Source organism: Cibotium barometz, chromosome 12 (genome assembly GCF_041138505.1).
Source record: "Cibotium barometz isolate CiBa-2024 chromosome 12, ASM4113850v1, whole genome shotgun sequence".
In the NCBI taxonomy this organism is placed as follows: domain Eukaryota; kingdom Viridiplantae; phylum Streptophyta; class Polypodiopsida; order Cyatheales; family Cibotiaceae; genus Cibotium; species Cibotium barometz.
The window spans coordinates 637426-650234 of record NC_141057.1 but is presented as its reverse complement, the minus strand read 5'-3'; the positions used below and the strand labels follow the sequence as shown (position 1 = coordinate 650234).

The 12809-nt window shown below is 43.3% G+C and overlaps 1 protein-coding gene across 1 annotated transcript in view; it reads left to right on the top strand.

The window, feature by feature from the left end:
- The window catches only part of LOC147632920 (cyclin-T1-4-like), a 65546-nt gene extending 59083 nt beyond the window's left edge, over nucleotides 1–6463 (top strand). The window contains exons 3-6 of the mRNA XM_086805908.1: nucleotides 4043–4177; nucleotides 4257–4432; nucleotides 4552–4703; nucleotides 5033–6463. Of these exons, the coding sequence (XP_086662034.1) occupies nucleotides 4043–4177; nucleotides 4257–4432; nucleotides 4552–4703; nucleotides 5033–6156 (1587 nt within the window). The 3' untranslated portion in view covers nucleotides 6157–6463. The remainder of the gene's footprint in view (nucleotides 1–4042; nucleotides 4178–4256; nucleotides 4433–4551; nucleotides 4704–5032) is intronic.
- Nucleotides 6464–12809: the final 6346 nt, after the last annotated feature.

Below are 12809 nucleotides of genomic sequence, written 5' to 3'. Positions count from 1 at the left end.
GAGATAGAAGTTGTTTGACCATAAATCAATGCTCCTTCTGCTCCCTTGTGGATAGCTTGATTGGCCTGGAGATGAGAAATCATAGGGATGCCAAGAATGCTCCTATCGCCCCGAATCATGATAGGCTCAAGAAAACCTTTAGAGATAATAAAGGTGTCCTATCCCCAATTGGGAATAGGTTCATACTGACGAAACCACTGGATTCCTAAGATCATGTCACATCCCAAAAGAGAAGCGATAATGAAATCTCGATGAAATGAGGCCTTTTGAACTTCAAAGGCAAATTGCTGTGCCTTCTGGGTGCGGAGACTAGGTGTGAACCCGTCTACCTCCAAATGATAGGGCACTAAGGTGTAGCTCATGTTGGTAGCCAACTGGGGAGAGATCACGTCCTCAGAACTGGCCATGTCAAAAAGGATGATGAATTGTCGGCCCTTGGCAGAGCCATAAGCTCGGATTAGGCTTTTCTGTGTGGTTGTTGCCTCACCCTCTTGCTTAGCATCAAGTACCACGGATGGCATGGGATGCATAGAAGGTAAGATCTGAACCGCATTGGTGGTAGCAGGCAGGTCTGGAGGAGCGGGGGATATTGCGGCACAACTGTGGCAGAAGGCTCTTTGGAGACTTGCTCTGCTTGTCTTTTTGGACAATCCTTCTTACCATGCCCAATGGTATGATAGAAAATACATCGGTTTTTTGACTGATACTGTCTTTGCTCCTTTGGAGGAAGATAGCCTCCAGTGATGCTTGCTTGAGCCTTTTCCTCAGGGGTCTTCTTAGGCTTGGATTCTTTACCCCCTGAACTAGAGCTAGGACTGTTGTCTGCTTAGTGTCTTTAGAAGACGAATTACTATTCCCCTGTTGGGGTTTGGTATTGGATTGTGATGACTGCTTGGGCTTGCCTCTGTTCATCTTCATTTTTTTATTCTGAGCGAGAGTCAAAGCCTGGTTATATGTGTTGGGTTCAAAGTTACGAACTGTGAACCGAATGTTAGGATCCAATCCACGAATGAATTGCTCCATCTTGGTCTGCGTAGATAACCCTAACTGCTGTGCTAAAGTGATAACCTTTCCGGAAAACTGAAGCACTGGGGATCTGTTCTGTCTGAGTCCATAGAACGCATCTTTCAGACCGGTCATGTACTGGGGCAGGAGAAATCTGGTCTTCAAGTCATGGACAAAGATATCCCAGTCAAAGGCTGTGACACCTGTGGCCTGGTCTGTATGAATACTAGACCAATGCTGCCACCAAGTGACTGCCTCACCAGTGAGATCGGGAGCCGCTAAGTGGACTTTATCTTGTGGGTCTGTGATCCTAGCTAATGGAAAATGAGCATTAAACTGATGAATAAATTGATTAACTGATGAATAATCACACTTACCATCATACTTACTGAAGTTTGGTTGACTGCGAATGATGGTGGTTGATGCTGCTGCGGACTGCGGGCTGCGGGCTGGTGACATCTATGACTGGGGAGACTGAGGAGAGCTGCTGATACCTCAAGTGTATGGCCTCCTTTTCCCGTTGGTGCTTGAGTAACATACGTTCTCGATCAAGCTCACGTTGGTGTTCCCGAGCGGCGAGTTCAGCCTGGCGCCAGTCTTCGTCGATCCTGCGTTGGGCTTCCTCATAGTCCCGTCTTTTTGCTTTTTCTTCTTTCCTTCGGGCCTCATCCTCTCTCCTTTGTTGTTCCATCTGAAAGAAGAGGGAGATGTAGTCAGGTGCTGCTGGAGGCGGAGGAGGACGTGCTGCTGCAGCCTCCAAGAGTTGGAGACGCTCCATGAGCAGCTGGCTCTGAGCTCTAAGAAGAGCTATGGTGTCTGCTGTAGGCGGAAGAACATGGTCTCCTTCGGGGGAGATGTCTTCCGGCTGATGAGTACTCTCTTCTGGAGACATGATGCTGACGTCGTTGGTCGTGCCGGAAGGCAATCTAACCATCCAAGGATGCCCCCACGCTAGGATACGGTGTGTGTGGACAATCTGAATCTGATACCAATGTAATATGCAACGGAAGTCTTCGTATTGGAGGATCTTGTCACACAAATGCTCACCCCGTCTGCTATATCCTGAGTTTCGTGAGTTTAGCAATCCACTTTAATACTTCAAACTTTAAAGAGATATGAGAGAGAGATATATGAGAACTGTACACCAGATTGGGTCCCAAATTACCCCCTGAAGGGCCCCCTATCCCGATAACGAGATAGTATTTGCTTTATTACTTTAGAGAGAATGATTGTGGACTGTAGATAAGCCAAACGCAAGATCTCGGAGGATCGGAAGCCTGGCTGAACTGTACACGGCTGTAGAAACACCTCAATGAACTGATCTCGCGCCTATGCACTCTTCCCAAGGGCATGAGGAAGGGCTGCACACCTGAGGCTGAGAAAGGACTGCGGTGGATTGTTCTAAGCCATGTAACTATGTTGTAAATGCTTATGAATGATATGTTACCTTCACCAGATGACTGTTGCATGTATGGATGATGCACAGAAGGTGGAGTACTGCTGTAGGACAGAAACGCAAAGCTGGAAACTGCTGTAGATCTGCAAACGCAGGACTAGAGTGGACTGAATGGCTGCTGGTGGTGATATGTGCTCAAACGCAGAGGGTAAACTGCTGTCCTGGGGCCTGGCAAGGTACTGTATGTAGGCGCCTAAGGGCTGATGGTCTGAATTGCTGCGTTTAGGGTACAGATGGACTGAACTGCTGATCTGGGGTCTGAAAGGGTGTTGAATGTAGGCGCCTATGGACTGTATGCTGCACCTAGGTCTGCAAGGGCGTGAATGAACTGCTGAACTGCTGTATAAGCCCGCAGATGTGCTGCGTTAAACTGCAGGGGACTGATTGAAGCAAAACGTAAGCTCTAGAAGGGCTGGGATGGTGCCTAGCTTTCTGAAGACTGAATGCTGAACTAAGCCCTATGCAAGCCTATTTATACTAACTAGGGGTTGGTCAAGTTGGTTGGTCATTTATTTAATAAAGTTTATGTTTATAAATGACAATAAATCCTAGTAAATTCCCTAAGGCTTCTGGGATGTTCTAAATGATGCACAGGCATATGAATGCATATTATGCAGGTTGCAGAGTGCTTTCTGATGCAAACCCTAAGGCTTCTATTGACTCTACATGCATGAATGATTCTCTCCAAGTGGGTTAAGGGACTTGACTGACTGACTAACTTGCTAAGGCTGAGGAATGACTTACGTAGCTCATGCCTGACTTATCCTGGACTGAGGATGTACAATGGGGTTACGACGTACGACAAATATCATCCTATTGGGTTCTAATAATGTACAAATGTTGCACTGCTGATGATGATCTAGTTTGTCACCATGCACTGAGTGCAGAGTACATGTGACTGTCCCGTCCCGAATATCTGGAAAGTCATTGTTCTTTTTTGTGAAAAAGAGATCCTTCTGTTAGTTGAAAAAGACGTGCCTAGAAGGTAAAGTACAAACACTGCTACAGCAGTAAAAGAACACAACATAGAGGGGCGCTTCCTCCATGGCTGGCCGCTCTTGGAGAAAGGCTACATTGCTAATCCAAAGATAGAACGCCACAGTAGGGGCCTACTCTGAGTGTTGACATCTACCTCCCAGCCTTCAAAGAGGAGGGGCAGCACCCAACTGTAGAAAGCATCCTCCAGCATTGCGAGGATGCACAAGGGTGGTCTCATGCGTGTAAGGGAAGTCATTGTTTTACGAGGTATATGATGTGCTTCATGTCATGGCTTTGTGAAGAGGAGCATGAGTCATTATCTAAGGATTGTGATCTTCTCTTTACCTCTCACTGTTAAATTCCATGTGTCCATGCTTTTGTGTGGTTGCTGCACATGCTAAGGTTCAATCGCAATATGATCGCAGTTCTGGTTTGATACAAGCTTTGTATATGCATGTTGAAAGAGAAGTATATCTTGAGTTCTGTGGGTTTTGGTGATCCCAGAAACTTTTTCACTTCCTTCAATGTTTACTCTTAAAAATGTTTAATTTTAAAAAAGGATTTTTTAACCCGTATTTTGAAAAAAAAGTTTTTTTCTAGCAGTTGATTGCAACAACCTGCATGTTTCTTGCTGGAAAGGTTGAGGAAACTCCTCAAAAGCTATGTGATGTCATTTTTCTCTCATACGAAATCAGGAACAAGAAGGACCCAACTGCTGTACAAAGAATTAAGCAGAAGGTGAAATAGAAAAAATCTCATCTGTGATTTCATGTGGTATGTTTTTTGGAATAGATCTTTGACCATCTTTTTGGTACAGGATGTTTATGAACCACAAAAAGAGCTCATTCTCCTTGGAGAACGCCTAGTGCTTACAACCTTGGGCTTTGACCTCAATATTCATCATCCCTACAAGCCTCTGGTTGCTGCCATTAAAAAGTTTAAAGTGGCACAAAATGCCCTGGCTCAAGTGGCATGGAATTTTGTCAATGATGGGTATGCACTTCCATCAGCACCTGGGTTTCACTCTTTCAGGCAAAATTGGATCATTTCCAATTTGCCTGGACTTTTGTGGAATAAGTTGGTGTAATTAATACTCTGCAAGGGGTGTGTAGGCTGCGCACTTCCTTGTGCTTGCAATTCAAACCTCACCATATTGCTGCGGGGGCTATTTTTCTTGCTGCGAAGTTCCTCAAGGTCAAGCTTCCTAGTGAAGGGGAGAAGGTCTGGTGGCAGGAATTTGAGGTCACTCCTCGACAACTGGAAGGTAGTACTTGGTGCTTGTATTATTAGATGAGTTGTTAGTGTGCTCTCTTTATCCTATTCTATTGTATCCCATCGTCCATCCATCCATCTATCTACCTTTCTTCTACGTAAAGTGTGTGTGTGTATCCTTGGTACATCTATTTGATTTTGTCAGATACTGTTGTGCATGATGAGCTCCGTTATTTATATTTCTATGGTTAACCCTTGTGGTCTCCTGTAAGATGTTAGTAAAGGTTTCATTCTTCTGTATGATTTTCATGAGCTTTTGGCCAGTTCAACTTCATCTTCCTGTATGTAAAATTTTAATTTTTGGGAATCTGTTTTTTGCAGAAGTAAGTAATCAAATGCTAGAACTTTATGAGCAAAATAGGGAAGCACCTGTTTCTCGTTCAAGTGATCCCAGTACAAGTATGGGTGTGAGCAATCATAACAAAGCTGTAGGTGAGGTGCCTTCTGGCTCCGCTGTCCACATGCCCGATAAAAGTTCGGCTGGGGATGCGAAGGCAAGGGTGAACGCCAACCATTACAAAAGGTCTGCCGGTGAGCCACTTCCTGCCTCCACCCTAGTGGCCGATAAGAGTGTAGTAGAGACAGCTGAAAGCTTAGAAGGCGAAGAAAAAGCAAGGATGGGTGTAAATACCAAAGCAGATGCCGAGACAGTGCCTGCCTCTGTCTTGGCATCTGAAAGCAAGTTAATAGAGGAATCAAAGACCAGGACATATGCAAACAGTAGCATTAAAACTGCAAGTGAAGCACCTCTTCCTGCCCCGCAGGCAGCAGAGAAGAATGTGGTTGGGGAAACAAACTCAAGGGCTCAGATGATTGGTCGTAGTAGAGCATTGGGTGAGACTTTTCATGCCTCCACCCAGGAAGCAGCAGAGGTTTTTGTTCTGGAAACCAAGGAAATAACAGAGGACAACAGAGTAACTGGAGAGACTCCTCTTGCCTCTACTCAGGCATTGGAAACAAATCTGCCAACAAGAGTGGAAGAGGTGGAACAAAATCAAGGTTTTCCTCTTGAAGCCCAACCAAAAACGGAGTGGGTGGATCTTGCTGATGTTAATATTGATCGGGTTAAAGCAGCCATCCAGAGGCGAAAATTGGGGGGAGATACACGCCCTTCTGTGGTTAAAACAGAGCTCACTGATGAGGAAGAACTTCTTGAAATGGACATGAAAAATGAACAAAAAGATGGACAGCATGATGAGCATGCACATAACCGGGAAGATCGGCATAATGTGGAAGTTTCTGATGCCAACCCTGATGTAGAGGCTGAGGAGATGCTGGAAATGGACCTTGAAAATGGCGGAGATGATAAATATCAGCATGCACATGACGGAGGAAATCTTTCTCAACATCAGCATCAGCACAGGTTTGGTACTGACATGAATCGCCATCACCGGACAGACATGGAGAGGCAGGAAAGGGACCACAAGAAACCACGTCTTGAGTAATGGAAATGAACAAAAATATTTCCATCAAACTAATGGGATAAGTGTGAAATTGCCAATTGCTGCCAAGTAGGAGCATGTTGTGAGGTCATTGATGAAGCCTTGAGTGGTTTAATTGTACTGTAAAAGAGCTGGTGGACAGAGGTGCACATAAATTAAAGACCTACTTGGCGCATGCTCTCCCCTATCAGTAAAAATGGTTTCATCATGTGGTAACGTTATTCAGTGTTGAAAGTTAATTCTCATTTCAACACAAGTTTCATCAAGTGGGACCTCATGTAATAGATATCAAGTTATAGATGACCAGTTCATAATTGCCACGTGTTTCATGAAATGTGGTTTATAAAAGATTTTGAAACGTGTTTTTTCATAGCCTTATAAATATCTTTTTTGTACTGGGAGGTATCTGCACAAGTCCCCAAAAAAAACCGAATTTTAGCTTTGATATATTCAGCAAGCCCTGTATTAGTATAGTTGAAACATGTCACAACTTAGTGGGCGTACCCTTGCAAAGAACCCCTAATCTTAAAATTTGAATCGTCCTTATAAATAAATTAGGTTGAATCAGTCCCGAACCCCAATCTTAAAACTTGAATCTTCCTAATAAATTGGGGTGAATCAGTCCAGACCTATATCCTGCCACCAAAAGCAATCCCCTAGTCTTGCTAACCTGTGCATGGAAACCCCCCACAAGGACTACCTTAAGCCTTGCGTGCACACCCACCAAAAGGAGGATGGATAAAAATGTTCGAAATGCTTTGAATGAAACATCTTTTTTTGATTCTAGTTCCAGATCCGTGAGAGCCTACATGAGAGCCTAAATGATGCTGACAAGCACAGTGATCATAGCCCCCAAGATTCATGATGCTGCTGCCGTTGTGTGATCATGTGGCTACCTTTTGTAGTGAGATGGTTCTCTTGACATGATCACTTGTGTGTATGTAGCTAGTTGTTTCTTTTTCTTTGATTTTTCTACGAGTTACCTCATGGAGCTATTTCAACCGGTTTTGGTCTCGAAAACCCTTTGGGTCTTTTGTTGTAGACAAAGACCCCCTAATGCCCCTCAAGATCCTATTCTTCTTCTCGCTGGGGAGAATTTTCAGTGCCACAGAGCATCAACTCCCCATGTTGTATGATGCCATTGAGGAGTACCCACAAATGTCTACTTAAGACGCATGGTAAACGCAGGACGGTGGTCCTATGTTTCTTTCGGCAAATTTTGGTCAGTTTTTTCTCTCTTATGGATCACATTATCTTTTGGTCTAATAGACCCTTTGGGTCTTTTGTAGGCATTAATGCCATCTGTGTGTGCGCGGTCTCTCTCCACCAAAAGAGAAAAAAACTTCCAAATAGAATGGATGAATCTCCTGAGGCTTGGTTGTACCGAAAAAATCGATGATTTCCTCTAAATATAAGGAAAAGACATCACTCAAAAGGTTTTGAAAACCTATTACACGTTAATGCACGATAGAAAACCAACTACGAGGAACATTGGCAGCTTGACGTGCACCGATGGATGTTGCAAGTGTGGAAAATGCTACTTTGGCCATTGGCCAAGGCTTCTGCAACGAGCTCACTAAGCTAAAAAGGGGAATGTGGAATTTCATGCACAAATGGTCAAGACTTGCAAACACGAGTACAACTGCAGCTATACATGAAATGCAAGTTTAGGCAGGTGGATAGGACATGCTGGGCAATTGCATCACGACATGAAAATGCAAATGTCTGCAAGATCGTGGAAGAGCTACACAAAGCAAAAATAAGGAAAAGATGTCCAAGAAAGAAATTTCTCAAACCGGTACAAGAATCAAAGTAATTGGGTTATTTAAGGTGATGAGAAGGAAGGCTCTCATTGGTGAGAAGAGAGGCACCCCAAGAGGGATGCGTCCCATGTAGTGAGGCCCAAGAGACTGAACAACATGTTTCTTTTGCCTTTTATATGTAGACAGACAGTGAGGAATTGATGATGGGAGGAGATGTAATACTACTAAGTGCAAGAAAGAAAGAGGGTCATAAATAGATGCTACAATTTCAAGAGGATGCTCTCTCCGATGGTGGTTCCCTAATATGAGGTAAACACACGTAAATACTTAGTTAATATGGAGGCTACAATTACAATGTATGATAAATACTTTCAAACAATAATAGCAACCCCGAAGGTTGGTTTTTCCATTGGCAACATCCACTGTTCTTACGGAAGAACTTACCATGTAAGTCTCAGACTCCCCTATGATACATCTATTCTCACTCATCGATTTGATCTGTGCACTCATTATGGAGGACAATTACTCAGCTTGGAAGCTGTTTATCATTGTTTTCGTCTTGGTGTTTCTCATGACACTTGGTAAGATTTGTTCTCATGACACTCGTCTATACTGTAAAATTGTAGATTGCTGGTATAAATGGCCGAGGTTAACATAAACTATATTATACTAGGCACACCATCCTTTAGGGATGCTGATACAATTGTTATTCACCAAAATGGGAACACTTGTGCCTTACACAAAGTGTAATAATGCAAGTGTCATAGATGGTTTGCACCCTTAGCCATTCAAGATTGAACAACCCTATCTTGTGGAGAAGCAACGATCCTCAACGCTACCGCCAAGAAAGGTCAAGTTTTCTTGTATTTTCTTTTCAGATTTACATCATTTTAATAAAGCAAATACACCATTCGTGGTGGGGGCCCCTTGAGGGTGTTTGGGACCCAGTACTGTGTCCTCTCGTCTCTCTCTCTCTCTCTCTCTCTCTCTCTCTCTCTCTCAGTTTTTATCCTTTTTTTTCTGGACATCCAGAAGACATTGACAGTTGTACATTGATTTATCTCATAGGTCGAGTTTGGCCTCTAGTAGACGTTAATACAACTTTCTTTCTCTCTCTCTCTCTCTCTCTCTCTCTATTTTCTGCACATCTTCATTCAGTTTTGTGCGTTAATTCCGTCGTGAAAAGTGTGATGATTTCTAAGCATTAAAGTTATCGATCTCCCTCGAAGCTTCCGCATGTTACATAAGGCCATTTGCAAACTCCACCGGTTGGCCATTCCACAATTCCAGATGAAAGTGTGATTCTTGATGACATTGGCGGCTGCGGGGTTGAAAAGGGATTGTTGGACGATGAAGCATATATCGTTCGGAGGCACTCTGATGAGGTTGGCGTTATGCTCTTGTGTCTTTCATTACTTTTTTCTTGTGTAATTTGGATGGAAATGCTTGTATGGACACCTGTCGGTGTGGAGTCTATTGTTGTGTCAACATGTAGATGTCCATACATGTGTCTATGTGCATGTGTTTGTGCTTGTGTATGTGTATGTGTGTCCATACATTTGTCTATGTATGGGTTTGTCCATTCATGTGTGTGTGTCCATGCATGGGTTCATGTGTGTGTGTCCCCACATGTGTATGTGTGCATGGCTATCCATACATGTGAGTGAATGTGTGTGTCCATAGCTGTCCATACATGTGTTTGTGTCCATACATGTGAGTGAATGTGTGTGCATGTGTTCATACATGTGTGTGAATGTGTTTGCATATGTGTGCATGTGTATGCATGTGAACGTATGTGTGTGCATGTGTTCATACATGTGTGTCCATAGATGTGTGTGAATGTGTTTGCATGTGTATGCATGTGAACGTGTGAATGTGTTTGCATGTGTGTGCATGTGAACGTATGTGTGTGCATGTGTGTCCATACATGTGTGTCCATGCATTTGTCCATACATGTGTCCATACATCTATTTGTTCATGTGTATATACACACACACATGAACACATGGCTGTCCGTGTCCATACATGTGTCTCCATACACTTACACATGCATTTGTCCATACATGTGTTTTTTCATGTGTATGTATGCATGGCTATCCATACATGTGTGTGTCCATTCATGTGTGTGCAATCAAGTGCATGTGAATGTATGTGTAGGCATGTGGAAATGTGTGTGTAATTGAAAGTATGTGTGTGTCTCGATGCATGTGTGTGCGTGTGTCCATACATGTGTTTGTGCATGTGTCTGTCCATGCATGTGTTTGTGCATGTATATGAGTGTATGTGTCTATGTGTTAGTAGCATTTGTATGTATGTGTCTATGCATATGTACTTATGTGTTTTTGCAGTATACGAGGAGCGCATCTACACTATGTATAAGATAGTTCGGTTCTTTTGCAAGCTACGGGATTGTCGCCGTGTACCGGGTGTCCAACGTTGGTTTTCTAAGAAGAGTCATATGAACAAACATTTGCACGGACATGGTTTGGAGCCAATTCGTGAACTTCGCAAGCAGCCTCGAGCATCATCATACAGACCCTCGCCTAACTTTGGTGGCATTGTATTTGAGGATGGTATCCAAGAGCAAGCCATAAAGGCTCTTGTAGCCCATGCACCCAATGTAGACGTGCAGTCTACGGAGGGTGAAAGATCCCTGTCCTCTCCGCGCAACAAATTCTAGGGTGCTAGCAGGCGGAAGTAGCACTTCTTGCGCGGGGCAGGGTCCCTCACTCGGGGCCTGGCCTCACCCACCACGGATATCCAGACAAAAGACTAATCCCTTGGTTCTTCCAAACCTGAATCTGGAAAAGCTTTCCTCGCCCAGAAACCACGGTCCAGGATAAATTTTACTCTAACGTAGTCAAGAGCCTTAACTAACTGAACTGATTTGACCGAACCCACAAGTCCCATGGTCAAATCAAGGAAAAGACTTGCACTTGGATCATAGAGACCAACGCTTTTTTCCTCATTGAGAGGCACAGCCGTTGATTCTTTTCCATGGAACATTTTTAATCCGGGATTTACTTCATATATCGTACCATAACAGAATTGAGTCTCATTTTAGAGATCCATCAGTCCAGCCTAACCCCATCCATGCCCGTGGGTTAGCCAACCACCCACCAACCACTGTAGTGATGGGATGCAATTAGGAATTTGGTTAGGTTTTGTCCCGAGTACCAGGGAAAAGAGTTCCTAGGTCCCCTAGCCAGATTTTCATGCAAACTTCAAGCTAGTCACACCACTTACACACCCAATATGAAATTGTCCATTTCACTGATTCAGCTATCTTTAAAACAATCTTTTAATGAAACTATAGAATCACTAATCATAATCCTCCAAAATATCCGGTTGAATTCTAATTTCCAATCATTCCTTCATCGGTGTACCTATGGCATCATTGGCAACCAGAACGCTCACCACCTGTCAACTCAGGGGCCTTTTCAATAGTTCCTAGCTCATAGTACCCAGTAATATACTCACTTATAAAAATCAAAATGGAATCTCCGTTGAAGATCAGCAAGATCAACCACCAACAGATCCATATAAAAGAGCCATGGACTTATCTGTTGAGGATCAGTAAGGTCAATCAACCAGATCCATGCTCGGTTTCAGAAAACAACTCGAACTCCTTGTTCCATTATCTTCCTCGACGCACGTGTGGGTATCTTCGGCAACCCAGAGCCCGAGCACCGTATGGTCAGCACCCTCTAGGATCCTTCGCAGGTCACCTAGCGCTTCACTCATAGGCGGCTTCCTTGGTCCCTCATCCACCGTACTACTGGAAGCTCACCATTTAAATTGAACCGAGGCTGGTCAAGACCTCGGCCGACCTTGCTACGCGGCGCAAGACGTCCTCCGTTGACTCTTTGTCAGCAGCTGTTGCAACTTTATCACTTAGGTCTCCACGACCTCATTCACAAGACGGCCAAAATGCTTCCCCAGCATTCTTGACATAAAACAGTCATTTAAAAACATGTCATAAATACAGTTTCTATAACGAAGTCTCGTCTTTCCACATCAATCCACATTACTTAATCCACATCCATTTCATATGTATCCCCATTCTCATCCAATCACATCATTTTTCATCTCATCATATCCTTCCTCATTTATCCTCATCAGTTCTCATCCACTCGCATCTACCCATATCCACATCTCATCACATCATATTCATTCACATCTATCCCGTTTCACATCACATCACATCACATTCATTCACATCACATATCATCCATTCACATCTATCCCAATTTACATCACATGCATTTCACATCACATATCATCCATTCACATCCCGATTCACATCTCATCCATTCACATCCCATATTATTCATTTACATCCCGATTCACATCACATCACATCTATTCACGTCCATCACATTCATTCAGATCCATCACATTCATTCTCATCACCATTCTATCACATACATTCTATCCACATTACATCACATAACATCTATCCACATCATATCTGATTCATCCCATCCACTTTACATCACATCACATCACATCTATCCACATCATATCTCATTCATCCCATCCACATTACATCACATCACATCTATCCACATCATATCTCATTCATCCCATCCACATTACATCATATCCACATTACATCACATCCACATTATGTCTCATTCATACACATCTCATCTCATTCATCCTACATCCAATCGTTCACATCTAGTACGACTACATCCATATATTCATATCTATCACTTCACATCCACATATATTAATGTCACATCACATCTCTTTACATCACATCACATTCTTTCACATACACATCCACATCACATTCTTTTACATACACATCCACATCCATTCTTTCACATACACATCTACATCCATTCTTTCACATACACATGGACATCCCTTGTTTCACATACACGT